Source organism: Diabrotica undecimpunctata, chromosome 1 (assembly GCF_040954645.1).
Source record: "Diabrotica undecimpunctata isolate CICGRU chromosome 1, icDiaUnde3, whole genome shotgun sequence".
NCBI classification, from domain to species: domain Eukaryota; kingdom Metazoa; phylum Arthropoda; class Insecta; order Coleoptera; family Chrysomelidae; genus Diabrotica; species Diabrotica undecimpunctata.
In genome coordinates this window covers 17,069,366-17,089,253 of record NC_092803.1, presented here as the reverse complement: position 1 = coordinate 17,089,253, position 19,888 = coordinate 17,069,366, and the positions used below count along the sequence as shown (strand labels likewise).

Genomic DNA, 19,888 nt, shown 5'->3' with positions numbered 1-19,888 from the left:
ATCATATGATTTTACTGATTATGGATTTCGGAAAACAAGATCCGCCAGTCCAGGCATATCTCAAGCGGATCCAGGTCGTCATCAAGCAAAATTCCTGTCAAACAATAAATACCTCATCAACATTAAGTGGTACTGTAAAAATCTCAGACATAAACTTAAAGATAGGAACATGGAACTGACCAGCATGTTCGAGGCAAAAAAAAATCTATAACGTCGTCTGGGAAATGAACACTCGATATTGACATCCTCAGATTCAGTGAAACAAGCTGGCCAGGTACAGGACAGGAATCTATTTCTCTCAGACTTGGCGTAGCTGTTATTCTCAAAAAGAAAATATCCTCTGTATCAATTCCTTTAACTCCTGTACCAATTTCATACCTTATTCTGAACGAGTACTGTTACTACTTTTATGTTATAACTTTTATTTGAACCATTTTTCTCCAAAAATTTATAAGATTTTGGGAACCACTCGAATGTATGTCAGATTCATTCCAAAAATTCCTCAGGGTAGACCAGAAAAAAATTCATTTGGAAGTCGTATCTGGAAAAATTAGAAATGTTCGAAATAACGAAAATATGTTTAAAAAGACCATCAGAGACGACGTCAGTTTACGGTTATAATCAAAAAACAAAAAACAATCTTCACAATGGAAGCTTCCATTCGAGCGTCGATATTAATTTTTTTTACTATGAAGACTTCCCAGGAATGCGCTCTAAATGGGCAGATAATCAACAAATAATTCTACGTATAAACTCTAACTATAACTCTGGCGACGACAGTGAATAAGAAGTTGGTTACCTGGAAAATATATATCGAAGAACTTTTCTGGGACGACCGAGGCAACCTTCCGGAAATAAATTGCATGACAGGGCCGTCAATTCTAGAAAGCGAGGTAAAGGCTGCTTTAAAACAGTCTAAGAATGGTAAGGCTACAGGCCCGGACGAAATACCCGTTGAACTTATTAAGGTGATGAGTGAAGTGAGCACGAAGGAGTTAACTGAACTGTTCAACGCCATATACGATTCAAGTAATATCCCAGAGGAATGGCTATTGTCAACATTTGTAACGCTACCAAAAAAACGATCTGCGAAAACGTGCGAAGATTTCCGAACTATCAGTCTTATGAGTCATGCACTTAAAATTTTTCTTAAAATGATACATGCCAGAATTTACAAGAAATGCGAAGAAAATGTCGGTGAAATGCAATTCGGATTCCGCAATTCCATGGGTACACGTGAAGCTCTTTTCACCTTACAAGTCCTACTTCAGAGATGCCGCGATGTCAGTTGTGATGTCTATATTTGTTTTATTGACTACGCCAAGGCATTTGACCGTTGTCAGCACCAGAAGATGGTCACCGCACTACAAAGAGTAGGATTGGATGAGAAGGACATTCGGATCATCATAAATTTATACTGGAACCAGCGTGCTCAAATCAAGGTCGAAGACCAGCTGACCGACCAAGTGAAGATCATGCGAGGAGTAAGGCAAGGATGTGTGCTATCGCCGACTCTTTTCAATATATACTCTGAGGAGATTTTTAATGAAGCCCTCACAAACCTAGACATGGGAATCCGAGTGAACGGTGAATACATCAATAATATCCGCTACGCCGATGACACTGTGTTACTAGCAACCAGCCTAAACGATCTGCAGGCCTTACTAGACCGAGTGCGAACTGTGAGCGTAACATACGGACTGAACCTTAATATTAAGAAAACTAAATTCATGGTTGTCAGCCATACAAATTTAGATCCCGGGGCACTAATGACAGGTAGCGAAGAGATCCAGAGATTCGACAGATTCACTTACCTCGGAACTACCTTCAACGTACAATGGGACTACGCTCAAGAGATTAGATCCAGAATTGAAATGGCACGGTCTACATTTATTAAGTTGAGATCCTTGCTGTGCTGCAGTGATCTCAGTTTGGGAACCAAGATGCGGATAGTGAGGTGCTACGTTCTTCCAGTGTTACTATATGGAGTTGAAGCCTGGACACTGACGCAAGCCACTGAAAAACGAATCGAAGCCTTCGAGATGTGGATATACAGAAGGATACTAAAAATATCTTATGTGGACCATGTCACCAACGTTGAGGTCCTACAGCGCATGACAAAAGAAAAAGAAGTGCTTAATTTAGTTAAACAACGTAAGCTTGAGTACCTCGGCCACGTAATGCGGAACGAAGAAAAATATCGAATTCTTCAACTCGTTATGCAGAGTAAAGTATTTGGCAGAAGAGGACCGGGACGCCGTCGTATCTCGTGGTTGAAAAATCTCCGACAATGGTTTGGGATGACCTCAGCGGAGCTGTTTCGCAGAGTAGTCAACAAAACCATGATAGCCTTGATGATCGACAACATCCGGACCGAATAAGGCACTGAAGAAGAAGATAAACTCTAAAAAGACTACGTCATGCAGCGAGAAGAAAATGGGTCAATTTTGGGCGAGTAGTCACTATTTTCTTCATCACGGTAATGCACCAGCAATTAAGTAAACCTTGTCACATTAAAAAAAACACCAGGTTACATAATTCCGCCAGTATTTGAAAAGTTTTCACTTTTTGGTGTTTCTAGAACTGCAAATGTTGGTTAAAAGGCAATTTTACGAAGACATATAGAAAAATCAAACGAATGAAATGACGGCACTAAAGGCCATTAGAAAAAATGAATTTCAGAATTTCTACCGTTATTTAAGATACTCTTTAATATGCGTTTAACTGGATGCTCAAGAATAAAGCGTTGCGAAGTTGTGAACTAAGGCCAGATACTTTTAAGATGTCTCGCTTGCAGTTTCTTTTTTTCAAAATGTCTTTGTCAAATGTCAATCAAAATGTAAAATAAATCATTTGATATGATATTTAACTATAAATGAAATCTTTAGTGAAAACTGCATCTTATGGTTGCTCATTCGACAGATATTTCTAGTTAATCTGGTTCAGAAATTTTTGACGTCCCGATATTTTAGAGTGTGGTTGATTTGTGGATGATAATGACACATTTTAACTTTCAAAGCTTTTCATATCGCTGTGTTGAAGTTTCGATCAAATTAATTTTAATCGGATGGAGTTGTAGCTAGTTGATGGATAGCCGACCTATTTAATTATGGAAACATTTTGGCCATAATCAATTAAATTTTATGATATGGCAATAAATAATAAACTACGTGTTTTAAATTTAATAGTTTACATTCTTTAGAAGATGGAGTATGCTATAAATCGTTTAAATTAAATACAGAATCAGTTCCTGCCTCTTCCGTAATAAGCAAACTTGCAAATTGCACTACCAATTACATAAGGTAGTTAAAAATTTGTATTTAGGCATATAAATTGTTTCATGGATAAGATGGTCATGAGAGTCGAATACTTTTTGTTTTAGTGGACAACAGCGATCAGAGTCAGATCAAATTTACTTATTGATTGGAACATGTTGACGTCCTAAATGAAATTTGGGTTTTGGTGCGATTTATAAAGAGATGAATTTGTAGATATTGTACTAGAGTCAATACAGTTTTCTGATCGATGGGAAATAAATATTTAAAATTGATATAATTCATTCCGGGATTTTATTTTTGATCGATTAAACCTATTAATACTTTTTATCAATGTTGGACTATCAATGAATAAATATACTATAGACATCCCTCCTATTTTTCCACTTTCATACGTCATTCTGTCTTGTACAGGTGTGTTGTATTTTTGTTAGTTTTACATCGTTTATAATTTATTGGTTTTCTCGTATATTAGAAGTCAGGGTCCCTGTACAATGTGTTCATCTTTATAATAACCTTTTGACTAGATCTATATCTGTTTCGTCCCTCCACATATATATTTTTTTATTATTTCTTTAAGTATTTTATTAATTACTTCTTTCCATATTTAATTTTAAATAACGTGTAAGTATGTGTCTTTGCGTACGTAACCTAATATGACGTGTAGACGCTGCATAATATTCTTCAGTATTCTCAGTATTCGTATAACCAACGCAAGAGTAACACTTCAGTTTTTGTGATATAACCCGCCATCTAAGTGTAAGAAGCAATCCACGAGATTCCACAGTCCCAACGCACTGGAGAGAAATAAACATTCATAATTAAAGGTTGCGTACAATATAATTTACATATTTCAAATAAGATTTCATAATTCAAATTAATTGATAAATTTACAGTTAACTTATTTCAGCATAAAAATAATACCAGCACGGTTTAAACAAATATATGATAGATGTAACTCTTATAGTGAATTAATACATCTATAAATTGGTCCTTCGAGCCGGATTGAAGTGTTAATCTCGCCTTGGTTACACGAATACTGAGTGTGGCTGTGCAAACCGAATCTCCCTAAGTATCTTTTAAGAATATTAACGCGGTGTCTACATGACATATGAGGTTACGTACGTAAAGACATATACATACACACGTTAATTAAAACGAAATATGAAAATAAATAATTAATAATATACTTGAAGGACTAATAAGAAAAAAAATGTAGAGGGACGGAACAACACCAATATAAAAGTTATACATAAATAGGTAGACTTCATTATTTAGATATGTGGCGATGAGTCAAAGAACTAAATTCTGAAATGGAAACGAAGGATGACTACCACAGTCATGTTGGTCTATCGGTGATTTACATTTGTAGGACCGAATCATCTAGTAAATGAAACAATTTTATGTGGGAGAAACCTCTAGACCACTGAATGTAAAGATAAATGAACATAAATCAAATATTACAGAGATTTTGACAGATCATAGATATGTAAACATGCCTGGAACAAAGAGCACAGAGTACAATGAAAAGTTGCTTGTATCAATAATCAAGAAAGAAACAGCAAAAAAAGAAATTGATGTGAAGCAAACCCATCTACAGAATGTAGCAGGCTCTGGATACCAATATGAAAATAAGTCACCAATAAGAATATACCAATATTAATAAGTTAATAGAAAGTCTATTTGCCTAAAAAACATAACTATTTGCCTATAAGATCGAATCCAAGTAAGTCAACCATCAAATTAGCTGCTACAAAACGAGAATTAATAAACATCTATAGGTTAACATAATCTTAATTTATAATTTTTTTTTAAAACGATTTTCGGATTTTAAATCCAAACGTCAAAAAGAAATGTAATTTTCATTACAATCCATTGTGGTTTACTCCCATGTTGGTAATGTTCCACGTTATACACACTTCCACTGTTTCCATTTTCTGTCTCACAGATAAAATGTCTATAAAAATCTATTCGAGTCGTCCTTTGTAGCAGAAAATATGGGGTATTATACCGAAAAAGTTTTCTTCAAGAGGACTTTTTATTTGTCCTTGCAACAGACATATAGTTCTGCTTAACAGGTTTTAGAGGCCCAATGCTTCAATAGTTTTCTTCCATTCCATAATCTTGCACCCGTCCGAATTAATATGAATATAAAAATAGGATGTCTGAGGTGGATAGGGCATGTAATGCGGATGGAACAAAATGACGCAGCTAGAAAAACGCTCCTTGATAGACCCATTGGTCAGAGAAGAAGAGGAAGACTCAGAACAAGGTTCCTTGATAACATCGATAAAGGCATGAGAAATATGAGAATACGTGCTTGGAGGAGGGCGATGGATAGGGACGACTCTAGAGAAATTTTTAAGGAGGCTAGGACCCACAAAGGGTTGTAAAGCCAGAATGATGATTCTACGTCAAAATCTTAGACTCTCAGCATTATTACCACTTTTAGCTATCCTTTTGACGATTTCTTGGCTTTCGCCATTTCATTGTTAGTGTTACACCTAAATAATCAAATTGTCCAACAATTTCTACATTATAATAGTTAATTGGGTTATTTACCTAGAAAAACTGCCCTAAATGATTTGGATTTCCCCCCATTTCCATATATTTTGTTTTTTCCTCTTTTATGTCTAATCTATCCACGGCATTCCTCCCTGCCGGCTTATAAAAAATTTCTTTTAATTCAGAGAGTCTGTTCTTGTGGTTAAAACAAATCATCTGAATATACTTTTTTAAGTTTTCTTCCGTGGTAGGTGCTTCATAGATTGTAACAAAAAATTTATGTCTCAAATAAAAACTGATGTGGCATTTTCTGATGAATCGATGTTAACACCATTTTTTACAAAATTGTATGTAAGTGGAATTGGTATAATATATTCTTTTTAAGTTTTTTCATCAACATCCTCCTCGTTTCCCAAATCTACAACGTCGAAATCCCTGCTTGAACTTTGTACCATACTGGATATCTATTCTTGCCAATATTGTTTCAAATTTACGACTTGACGTGTAAAAGTAACAGTTGGAATTAGGTCAAATATCGCTATTTCCTTCATATCCACTAGTCTATAAATCCCACAAAAACAGAAAGTTTATAATAGGACGACACCACAACCTAATTTAAATATTTCTTAATGTCGGCCATGTTTGTCAGCGATGTAAACAGCGCTAGCTCTGACGGTCTGGTCCCACAATGACGAAAACTCTTCGACACTTAGGCTTAGCACCAACATGTCCGTGAAAGAGTTAACATAGCTAAATAAGAATTAACGACAATTTTATAATTCAGAAAATATAGCTAATATTTATTAAAATAACCAAGCGAACAAAATACGGATCTAGTAAATAATTTTATTGATATAAGTATTGATAAAAAAACAATATATTACCAGAAATAAAAAGTTAAACTGGATAAAAATTAAAAGTACTAACGTATTACGCCACATACTTTCAGCTTGTGACGACTAAATGATAAAATACCTCTCTGACGAGCGAATAAATATTCTTTGATAAATTTTTTTTTACAATTGTCTTTGTAGTTTATATTGATGAAACGGATGAACAACAGTTTGAAAGTTTTAAACGTTTTATAGCATACCCAGCTTTCTAAATCATCTCATGTATATTATTTTACATTGAAAGTTAATATTGTTAGATACTGTGCGATTATGATGTGCAATATTAAAAGTTTAGACTCACTTTTTCAAAGGCACTTGACTCTCTGTGGCGTTTCCTCCATTTCTGGAATCCGTTATTCGACATGCTACCATATTGTAAGCTGAAAAAAGAAAGAAAGATAAACTTATCAATTTATTTACTACTAGAAATAGGCTTTAGACTTAGATACAAAAGGAAGCGACAATGCTTGGTCGCAAGTAGGAAAGGCTAGTTAGATATGCTCATGTATCGCCAAGAAACTGTTCTAAGGCGTTCCGAACATAGACAGTACAGAAATCTGTGTTCACATTTATTTCTTGCATGTGTGTAACCAACATGTTGATTATGAGTATGGTTTGAGAGAACGCAATAAGCGGGGCGATATCTTCATACAATTCTGTCAATAAGAAAATTGCATCTTAACGAACATTTGGTTTAAGTTTCTATCCATCTATCAGTTTTTCTAAAGACCTTTATTTTTTCAGTATTTAACATACATTTTCCCCTTTCTTTCTACGCAATGTGGCTCAAATAAAATTACTGAATTGTAGTGGTCATCTTTCATGGAAAAAGAGAAATAACTAAAATAATTCAAAAAAACAACATAGGCAACAAAAATATGTACAAAATAAAAAAGAAAGATGGAAACATTACTACTGATAAAACTAAAATCCTTGAGGTTGTCGAATCCTTTTATCGCGAAAGGTATGAGAGCACCGACGAAAGGCAAGATCAGCCCCTGTCAAAAATCACAAACCAGGGATCAGAATTGATGCCAGAAATAACTCCATACGAAATCAAAACGGCACTTTTAGAAATGAAAAATAACAAATCCCCGGTGATGGAGTAGTGATCGAAGCGATCAAACTAGGTGGAAATAAAATTATCCAGGCTTTGGCCAAGATTTTCACCGAATGCATCTACCAAGGAGAAACTCTTTCTCAATGGAATAATGCAGTCATTACTTTATTACACAAGCAAGGAGACATAACAGATTTAAAAAACTACCGTCCTATCAGTTTGATTTCACACATATATAAACGTTTCACAAAAATTATCAAAAAAAGACTGGACGCTAAATTAGAGAAGCGTAGAGAACAAGCTGGATTTAGATCGGGATACAGCACTAACGTGACAACGACAATAACTTACTAGTGATAAAGAACCTAACAGAGAAGTCTGCAAAATACAACAAACCATTGGCACTGCTATTTGTCGACCGAAGATTTGAAAACCGAAGAAAGATGGAAGAAGACCAGAAAGCTACAGGCTTCTGGAAAAGACCATCTACAAGAGGCTGATGAAGCACACAGAAAGAAGAAGAATTATCCAAGAGGACCAATTCGGATTCAGAAAAGGAAGAAACTGCGAACTACAGCTAGCAAGAATCATCAGCGACACCAAAATAAAATTCAACAGGAAACAAAGGACAGGACTAGCCATACTGGACATAGAAAAAGCATATGACACGGTTTGGAAAAAGGCACTAATCTTCAAGATGGACAAAGCTAGGCTACTACACTACCTCATCAACATCTGTGACACATATCTGTCCAACAGAACATTCCAAGTTTCAGCGGACCAAAAGATGTCAGCAATCCAGGATATTCAGGAAGGAATGCCTCAGGGCAGCATTTTATCTCCAATTTTGTATAACATTTTTGTTTCAGACCTACCTACAGATCCAAGAACTTCAACAGCTCTTTATGCAGACGACACAGCAGTGTATGCATCCGGAAAAGACGAAGGAAGAATCATCAGGAATATGGAAAATCACTTGGACAAAATCACGAGATACATCGAAAAATGGAAGATAAAAATCAACGCCCAAAAGACGCAGTTCATAGTCTTCAGCCAGAGTTCGAGACCACCACGAAACCAAATCAGAGTAGGAGGCAACAGGATCCAGGAAGAAGATTCAGTCAAGTACCTAGGAGTCCACCTCGACAGAAAACTCAACTTCCGGGTGCATACACAAAAAACTAAGGTAAAAGCTAATGCAGCTAAAAGACTAATTCTCCCTTTCATTTTTAGGACCAGTCCGCTGTCCAAGGCCAAGAAGATTCAGTTATACCAGGCCTATGTTAGATCGGTGATGCTATATGCTGTACCAGTGTGGAGTTCCATAGCAGAGACACACTGGAGAAGACTAGAAGCCACGGAAACATCATGCTACCGGATCATCGACGGAACATCATGGGAGAACAGAATCACGAATGCAACCATCAGAGAAAGGCTCCAGTATACACCACTGAGGGAGGTGGCCGAGAAAGGGACCAGGTATTTCTTCCACCAGGCCACAAGAAGACTCCATAAGACCAGGGGCATCCTCGAGAATAACAGGATCCAGAGGATGCATAGATCTACCCATAGACTGATCGACCATCTGATCAGGGTCTAGCCGGATGGTTGCCGGAAAACAGCCAAGCAGGGAAGTAGGTACGGTGCCTTAAATTAGTACCTACAGAAGAAGACGAGGATAAATCCATACAAAGAAGTCCAGGATGCCGAGAGGTCAAATAATCAAGAAGCTGGCGGTGCAAGAGCGGGACGCCGAAGAAAGAAGGCAATAATGAATAAGATATTTAATGACATGTCAAATTTTTATTAGGCAATAAACGTTTTTATTTTTATTTTTATTTTTATTTTTATTAGCTAGCGTAAGACTATCTCAACAAAAAAGAAATAAATTTTGTATACAGCGAAGAGTACGGCAAGGAGACACAGTCTCTCCAAAGCTATTTACGACGCTTTTAAAACATACTTGTAAGAAGGCACATCTAAACGAGCATGGTATCAACATAAATGGAGAGAAGGTCAGCCATGTGAGATTTGCAGATGACATCGTCCTTATAGCCGACGGATGATGCAATAATAATGTTTGAAAAATTATATCACGCTTCCGTGGAGGTCGGACTAAAGGTTAATATGAATAAGATGCAAATAATGTTAATAGAAATGATATTGTGCAGACTACATCGTATAAGTACCTAGGACATGAAATTCGGTTGGGCAGAGATGTGAGCATAGGATTAGCCTGGGCAGCGTTTGGGAAATTAAACTATGTATTTAAATCGGATCTACCTATATGTTCAGATGTTGAGTGTCTTGATGTTGTGTGATTTGATCTCTGAGAGATCAAATCCCAAACGAAGAAATACGTCGTAGAACAAAAAAAAAAAAAAACAGACGCTATCGAAAAAATCACGTCATTAAAATGGAATTGGGCAGGACACGTCGCGTTAGAATACAAAGATTGCAATGGGCCGGACATGTGATACGAATGGGAGAGGATAGGCTACCAAAACGAGCACTGAACGCCAGAATGCAGGGAAAGAGACCAGTTGGAAAGCCAAGAAAGCGCTGGGAAGACACAGTAAGCAGCGACGCACAAGCACTTTTAGGAGTCCGTGTATGGAGAAGAGCAGCCACAGACAGACAAGGGTGGAGGCAAAAAATAAAGGAGGCCAAGGCTCATTTTGGGCTGTAGTGCCGTAGAAGAAGAAGGACACGTCGCGCATCGCCAGATTATCAGACAACCGATGGACAAAACGTATTTTAGAGTGGAGACCAAGGCAATAAGCAATACGGAGCAGAGGACGCCCACCAACTAGATGGACTGACGACCTGAAGCGTGGTAGCAATAACTGGATGCAAGCCGCACAAGACAGGGACAGATGGAAAGAGCTGAGGACCTATGTCCAGCAGTGGACGCCTACAGGTTAATGATGATGAGTGCTTGACATTTATTACTATAATAAATCTTTTTTTCATTCTGATCTAGTTTAGTGTTTTGTCATAGTTTTCTGTGGTTTTGTGATCTCGTTCCTCTATGTAATAGAGTACTCCTGTATAAATGAATTAAGTAAACATTATTTTTGAATGTTTTGGTTATAGTGTGTCGAATTACAGAAAAAATTCAGTGCATTTCATTTAGAATTCAAAAAACATATAAAACGATTATAAAACTTGATTTGTTTAAAAATCCTCAACTTTATGTTTTACTCTTTTCATGGATTAGTAAAAGCAACAGGTTCCTCCCTCGTAACTAGCGACCGCCAATAAACAAGGAATCCACTGAAAGTCGACCTACCTTTTTCTTGTTTCCGTCGTTTCCGTTTGTTACATATTTTGACAGCGCAAACGGACAGAGTGATGGCGACGATGAAGAAGAGGATGCCGCCGACTACGCCGGCAGTGAGGGCTTTGTGCTTGACGCGAGCCGGCACCGAGAACTTTACCTGTTCGCTGGTCTCGTAGCTCTTGCCGGAGTACGCCAGGATGCGGAAGTAGTAAGTGCGTCCACCTACTAAATTTTTAACTGGAAAGGAAAGAATCAACGTTAATTTTATTTATATACATACACAGCGTTATTTAGTTTAGTGTAGCATAGTTAAAAGTTTTTGGTTCAGTGATGACAGACATAATGTGAGTGAAGAACATATTCAATAGGGAACAGGAAACAAATATCTAATAAAAACTGGAAAAAAGTTTTCTACAGCTATATGAAAAGTGTTGAAACTATCAACGTGTTGAATCCGGAGGAAAACTAATCTCTTTATTGTCACTGGTACTGGAAAACAAGATTAACGAGATAAATATTAGACTGTGCTTAGATAGTAAGTCTAATATTAATTTCTTTAACCTTGTTGAAATGGACTCACACTCTCACTCACTCACTGGGTTGCAAATGATATGTCGAACACTGAAAGCCAAATTTAAATGGAAACAGTTGGTTGATCTTACAGAACAGGCGAGACTTCATGTCCACAGAAATAAAAACTCTATTTTTACCGAATACAGCAATACCAACAAATGACAAAAAACTGCAGAAAACTAAAAGTTTTTGCTATATCTGCTGTGCATGGTTCACATGATAGATAGAACAAAAGTTAAAAACAAGTAAGATTAAAGATATGACAGTACGTGGCTTTTAGAATATTTGACATATTTTCTTGTAAAGTAGAGAAATGGGAATAACTCACCTAAGTAATGGGTATCTTCGGGTCTAATTTGAGCTTTGTTTAACGTCTTCCAGGGTCCGTCGGTTTTGTATTTGATGACGTACTGCTCGATCAGCTCGGCTCTCTCGATGGGTGGCATCCACGTGATGAGGAACCCGTTGCTGATCTCGTTCACCGTCAGGTTCCGAGGTACGCCTGGTTTTGGTCCTAACAAATTATTTACGACATCTTGATTTACGTGCAAACACATACACAATGCTACGAGCTACCAAATCACATGAAGAACGGAGATGCCAAGGTTGGATAGATTTGGAATGTTTGTTTTTGTTTGTCTCCAATAATCGTGGCCTAGTTCAATTTTATGCAGAAAACAATTTTACTAGTTGCCAATTTGGCGTATCCACAATTGGATTAGAACCAGGTTCATTACTGACTTCACCCTCGGGGTAGTCTTTGACCGGTTCTTCATCATTAGAATCAAAAACAAATAAATGGTGGAGAACTCAGATTCCTTCCCAGACCCCAAGTTTAAGTTATCCAGTATTATCTTAATACACACCCACTACAACAGAATAATTTCAATTTTTGTCGAGAAAAACTTATTTCACAGATATATTCACTAATAAAAACTATAATTAATAAAAAATTGAATTGAGTAAGATCAAAGACAATATTATTTGAATTTTCGATAATAATGAAGATAATTTAGAATTCGTTCTTACAGATAGTGAAAATGGCATCTAAAATTATTACCAAAAAACTAACCATATTGCAATGGAACTGTAGATCTATTTATAGTAATAAACCATACAGATATAATTGTTCTTTCAGAATTATGGCTCACAGCCGGTCATAATTTTAGACTTAAATGAATATTAAAGCTATAATTTATTTCTATAGTTTTCCGGGTTTGACTCCGCGGTGAATATCTTTCATCCAAAAAAAAAAACATTGTTTTGGCGAACTTTTTATCAACGTGGCTTTAATACTTTGCTACGCGTCTTGTTATTGGTCCTGTAGGATGCAAATTGGCGGAGTCTTTTTCTTCAAATTACTTTATTGTGTTTGATTTCTACGTTTTTTTGTACAGATGGTTTCCATACAGTTGGAAGTCTTTGGGGGCCATCTATTGTATTTAATTTTTTTTGCAGTCCCTTCTTAGCCCTTGCTCTGATTTCTATCTGACCGTCTTTTACGGAAATCAAACACCTATCATCTCAAGGGAAACTGGATCTAGGAATCCATCGGCATCCTATCTTTCCTTGGACGCTCTGCAGAGAGCTTCAACCGTCTGAGGTGAAGGATCCTTTGCGTTGAATCTATTCTCTTACATTAGAATTAGACAATGGGCATAAAACGCTACGTTCTAACGTGAGGCGTTGAAAGTGACGAAAACTCTGTATGGAAGCCCGAGCAAGATTGTCTTCCTGGACCAGAAATACATAATTAAAGACTCAGTCCAAAACGACAAATCCCGATATGGATGCCAAGTTAAAAAAACAACCTAACATTTTACCAGGGGCTACCAGGCGTTTGTCGATACTGATTATAAAGACCGGCATGACTTAGTAGAAAAGATTCTTCATTAAGAATTAGCCAACAAACTTGGAGTTCTCCAAACCAATCATCTACCTTATTACCAATGCGCCCCTGATAGTTCGCTTGAAATGACAACTACAAGCTATATTGGGATCGTACTGTGCTCACAGACCAACCAGTACAACCAACACAATAGACCGGATCTCATACTAGGTAATAAACTACCTAGATAACCAACACAATACACAATAATCTGCTTGTTGAATACAACAAGAAGATCACCATGTCTAGAGATGTTGAGGTACAAATAAGGAGACAATGGAGAATGAAAAGTACTCAGACGATACATATTATATCTTCTACTATTTGTTTTTTTTAACACAACTGGGTTTTAGTGGATATTTTTATCATGCAGAAAGCGGTACTGCTCTTAACATCTAGATACGTAAGCAAATTTTTATGAGATACTCCGACGTACCAAGTCAACTCGAGCTCAACATAACGGAAAGAGCCCTACCAGCTCAAAACTTTTAATGCTGTAGGTAAATGGGATGAGTGCATTTCCCATACAGTTATCATAACATTAGTCCAAATCTTTCTTTCGAATAAGGGATTATTGTTTCTAGTATTGGATATTAAAAATAACTGAGATGACTCAAAATTATATCGAATTTAATGATAAATAAGAAAAATAACTTTACAAATTGTATATTGTGTGCACATGCTTATGGTGTATTGAAAAAAAATGTGAATTGCAATGTCTGTTCTCGTGCATTCACAAGAACCGAAACTGTCACTCAACCTTGTCCCATTTGGCGTTGACAGCTCTACAATAAGTAACACATAACCAGCACACAAGCTCTACACTAAGTATAGTTTGTGACGTAAACAATTATTAAAGACTGAAAACATTAGAAATAAAAAGTATACTAATGGATCCAGTCTACCATTTATTATAAATTGTTGTAATAAAGTTGATTTAAAAATGGCTTCATTTTATTAAGTGATTGTAAAAAAATGTATGTATTATGATCAAATACCGCGTTATTGTTTTATTTTCGGGCAAACACATATCATTTTTCGCTCTTAATACATCAATAACTATTTTACTATAGTTTACTTTTATGAACGAGAGAGTAATTAGCATAATTTTAACTGGTAGCTCCGACCACTCCATGGGCGTGCTCAAGATTAATTGAAAAATTACTTTGAATAATTGTAAAAAATAAATGAATTATTTCAGTGTTATAAAGTGTTATGTGTATGTAAACAAAAGTGACCTCTTTTATCACACACTATATTAGAACTGACTGGCCTACATTAAAAAGGGTTTTAAAAAATTCACTTTTTTTTTAATTTTTAAAAATTACAAAAGAGAAAAAGAGTTTTTAAAACCGTCTAAGGTATGTTAAATAGATGAATAAAAATATTAATATAAAACTTACAGCTACTTGTTACAAATCCAAATCAGATTCAGAAGATGAACTTTCAGAACCAAGATTTATAATAACTGGCTCGATCATTTTATCAGTAATATTGTCCAGCTTCCACATTTTTTCCTCTTCTTTAATAGTGTAATTTACTGCCTTTTCCCAGTTTTCAGGTTTTACATTATTTACGGTCTCCAAAAACAACTGTTTAACATCATGAATTTTAAAAGTGGTATTTTTTCTTGAAACTTCACTCTTTATCTGTGCCCATACCAGTTCAATCGGGTTTAATTCACAATGATATGGTGGGGATCTAAGTACTGTCATTCCACGATTTTTGGCAATTTCATCAATTTCGTATTTTTAAAATTTTTCTTTATGAAGGGCACACAACGAATAAAGTTCCTTTCTTATAGATCCAGGATGGTACGTAATATTTTTTGAACTCAGCCAATTCTGCAAGTCTTTTTTTAACCACTTGGTTGTGGGCAGTCCTTCTATAAGTCTGGAGTGATAACTTGCATTATCCATTACTATTACACAGTTCTTAGGAAGAAGATCTATCATTTGTTCGAACCATTCTTAAAAGACATCAGCGTTCATGTCTTCATGGTAGTCACCGGTACGAGTTGATTCAAAAGTTAATAAACCACCTTCAACAAAACCGTCTGAACTGCCAATGTGTACTATTATCAGCCTGCGTCCCTTTCCTGATGGTGGGTTTAAACCAGTAGATAAGTTATTTACAAAAGCGTGTCTTTGACTTGTAACAGTTTCATCCTGCCAAAATTTATTTGGTGTATGACCCTCGTTGATCCATGTTTCATCAAGATAAAATATTTTTCTTTTTTGGTTTCTCATTTCCTTTATGGTTCTTAGAAAATGTCTTCTCCATATGACAATATCGCTTCTTTCTAATAAAATAGACTTTCTGGGATTCTTTTTCCAGCGGAAGCCTATTTCTTTTAAAAGTTTCCATAACGTACTTCGACTCATTTCTGGGTAATCCTTATCATCTCGAACTGAGACAAGAACTTTATCCAATGTTGGAAATTCTTGTCTAAAGAAGAATTCATGCACTTTGCGTCGAAGTCATTCTTTAAAATGATATTCTATTTGAAATTTTGGTTTCCCTGGAGCATTACGTGGCATTTGAAAACTACCACATTTCTCTTCTTTAATAACTCTGTAAATCGTAGATTTCCCAACACCAAGTGTACTGCTAACTAACTCAACGGTCTCATCAACACTTTCACATAAACGTTTGTCTGTAAATGATTTAAAACAATTAAATATTAATGTTTTTTCATTAACTGTTAGAGGACCAATTTTTCGGCGTTTACACGGCACTTCCAAATTTTCCATAACACTAGTATACACAATAAACTGCACCTTGCAACTGAAGTACCTACTTTTAGTGAACTGTTAAGAATTTTGAATACGCCACTTGGACCTTCCTATATACAAAATGGAAAAACCCACTATCACATTTTCTGTGGAATAAGTTTAGAAGGTAATTATCTAGTCAATTAGTGTCGTAGATTCCTGGAATTAAAGAATTAAATGTTTGATTGTTGAAACCCTTACTTCGTGGAATGCACTCATTTCAGATAAAATAAAACGTTTTATTTTATCTAAAGAATTAAACTTTATTTTGCAAATAGGCAAAGAATTAAACTTTATTTTGCAAATAGATAAAATAAAACGTTTTATTTTATCTAAAGAATTAAACTTTATTTTGCAAATAGGTAGGTACTTATTAAACTTTTATTGGTTATATATAACCAATAAAATAAACATCTTACATTTCTTGCAAATTCATTAGTACCTGTTAACCTCCATCACTCCGACACTGGCAACCTTATTTAGGGATTAGTAAACCTCACAACTATTGTATTCTATTCTGCTCCAACCTTTATACCTGGTGGTCATACTCAATTTAAAATTGTTTTCCTATATACTTCTGTAAACTTGTTGACAAATATCTGTTTTTCATTGAGTCACCCGTATCAACAGTTTAGGGATTTGCATACATAATTTATTGTTTTATTACTCTCTCATACATAAAAATACACTATAATCGTTTTAGCTTTTTCAAATAGATATATTAAAAAAAAACACATCAATATTTTTTTAACTGAATCACACTTTTTTAAAACAAAAAATCAAGATGGGAAATATATTTTTCATTTCTAAAGTAAACTGAATCTCTGACGATAATAAACAATCACGTGGCATCTCCGTTATATGTTAACAAAAAAGTTTTTCAGTAAATTGTTTAAAACTTTTTAGCATTTTGTAAAAATCTTACTTTCACAATAAACATTTATGTACATATATTACACAAAAATTACTTTCAACATGTTACAAAAATGAGATTTTCGCATGCGTCTTACCCGCATCATCGTTGGGAGTCATAAAAGGTGTGGGTGTAATTTTTATGGGTTTCTGTTGTCCGACTTCTATCCATAGGAAGCAATAAAATAATAATAGAGTTAGTTACATTATAGGAAATATCAATTAGTTAAAACATGTTATTTATGATTTATAGATGGTTAGTATTTGCTATTGTGCAAAAACACAAATGTCTCGAAACTGTTGATAAAGATCATACACCGTCCAAAATATAAATTCTCAAATATAACCAATATCACATCAACAATATTTGGAATTTAACTATAAGTAAATTTGAAATTAAATACAACTAACAACGCGACTGTTGCAAAGTAAAAATAAAACTGTCTAAAAAAATCTAAAAGTCTATCCATCTATCACTTTCTTGAAGTAAAAATAAATCTTTTCGATTATTTTGAGTCGATTTTAATTCTTCATTATATTATCCAATCTCCACATTCTGGACACATCATTTTGTTTTTATATTAGAGCCAAAAGAAAAAGCAGTCACACAGTGGTGTATACAAACTTACTATGTGGTGACTGCCCAAAAACTTACATCGGTCAAACTGGTAGAACCTTTAACAAACGTACAAACAAACAACTATTGTTACATTAGATAATGAAACCACTTAAGGTTCCATAATAAGTCCATAATAAGTATTGCTATCAATAGTTTTATTTATGAAATTAGAGCACCCATTTAAGCCAGTATTTATGCAGACGACATCGTCGTTTATACTAAATCAATCAATATAAAATCGACAACTAAAATTTTACAAATTTTTGTAACTCGGCTTGAAAATTGGACGTTAAAAACTTGGAACTTTCATATCAACAAACTACAACATTCCTGCCAATTTAGGTTAAATATACTCAAAATTATGTTTAATAAAGTTTGGGGCGCAGATACTAAAATATTAATAAACTTATATAGGTCGCTCATTAGGAGTAAACTAGATTACAGTTGTACTGGTTATAAGGCCGCAAGCAAAACTACCTTAAAAAAGCTTAACAGTATTCAATTACAGCTTTGAGATTGGCACTTGGTGCATTTAGAACTAGTCCCACTAGTTCTAGCTACCTCTAAACATAAAGCGACAAAAATTATCACTAAACTACATGGCCAAAAGTTTCAACTCAAAACCATCCTCTTTTCTCTCAAATTTTCCACCCTGGCATCCTCTCTTTTAAAAAGACAACAAACTGTATACCTCTAATAGAAAGAATAAAAGTCACAAATTTTAACACGGATCAACTTAGTATATTACTATATACAAATGCAATTTCTCCTCCATGGACAACCCGCCTACTGACCATTGACCTAACACTAAGTAAGTACCCCAAATCAAATACAAACTTCTCGATAATTAAACATTTTTTGCAGAAATCATATCCTATTACCCCAAATACTTACAAATCTTGGATGCTGGATGGACATGCTGCTGCTTACTATTCTGATGAAAAAAACTCCTACACCATACATTTACCTATAAATTGTAGTATACTCACAGGCGAGAACACAGCTATATTAAAAGCCAACTACAAGCCGTATCAACTTGAAGATACCACAAAAATTACAAACTATCCTTATAGTGACATGAAACAGCTGATTAAAGTTCATTGCAATAACATTTGGCAAAATTACTGCGAAAATTCAGCAACCAAATTAAACTCAATATGCCCAAAGGTGAACAGCTCTTTGAATAACCCCACAAGTAGACGAAATCAAGTAATTAAAGAATTGATCATACTGTTGTCACACACAAATTTATAATCAGTAAAGATCCACCACCAATTTGCAACAACTGCTACTCTTCATTAACAGTGAAACACTTCCTGCTTGACTGCCCATGTTTCCAAAATTAAAGAAGAATGCATGGAATTTCAGACGACCCCAAATCCATCCTGACAGATAAAAATTTAAATGTATTAAATTATTTAAGAGATATAAAATTGTATTATACTATTTAATGTATACAGGGTGAGTCATGAGGAACTTTACATACTTCTACCATATGTAGAGTCCCTCAGGGAGCATATCATGTGGCCACTAAAAAATGTCAACTCCTCTTCTTTATTAATTAACAGGGTGATTTGTGTAATTGACCATTTATTTCATTTTACTGTAGTGTTTATACGGCTCATTTGATTTTTTTAATTTTTGCATGATACAGTACACTACTATCAAGTATTCGACTGGTATTAGTTAAACTAAAAAATTCCAGGACTGGCTTTGGAAAAATTAATTTAGGGATTCGTATTAAATATTACATCCTGTATATATTTTTTTTAAAATGCAATAAGTGATTTTTAAACTACATAAATAGCCAATGAAAACGACATATGCGACAATGTTGTCGCACTTTTATTAAATTTTTAGTGAACGATCAAATTATAGTGAAGTATCAAATTATAAGGTAATGAATTTAAACAAATGTTATAAATTTCAAACATTTTAATTGAAATGATAAAATGAGTCACTGCACAACAAAAAACAGTAACTACTAACAATAACGAAGAACAATTAAAAAAAAAACTAAAAATATGTACATAGTTATGATAAACCCATAAATTAGAACTGGAAAAGATACAATAATTTTTTTACATATACACTTTTTACACAATA

The 19,888-nt window shown here is 34.9% G+C and overlaps 1 protein-coding gene across 7 annotated transcripts in view; it reads right to left on the bottom strand.

Moving 5' to 3' along the window:
- Positions 1 to 19,888, bottom strand: part of tutl (immunoglobulin superfamily member turtle) — a 500,395-nt gene that overhangs the window by 39,293 nt on the left and 441,214 nt on the right. For 5 of the 7 annotated variants that reach the window (XM_072537593.1, XM_072537564.1, XM_072537601.1 and 2 more), the window contains 4 exons: positions 17,262 to 17,327; positions 11,918 to 12,103; positions 11,026 to 11,253; positions 6,975 to 7,053 (listed from right to left, as the gene is read on the bottom strand). In XM_072537593.1, coding sequence (XP_072393694.1) covers positions 6,975 to 7,053; positions 11,026 to 11,253; positions 11,918 to 12,103; positions 17,262 to 17,327 — 559 coding nt within the window. The remainder of the gene's footprint in view (positions 1 to 6,974; positions 7,054 to 11,025; positions 11,254 to 11,917; positions 12,104 to 17,261; positions 17,328 to 19,888) is intronic. The other 2 variants (XM_072537584.1, XM_072537611.1) reach the window with 2 other exon arrangements.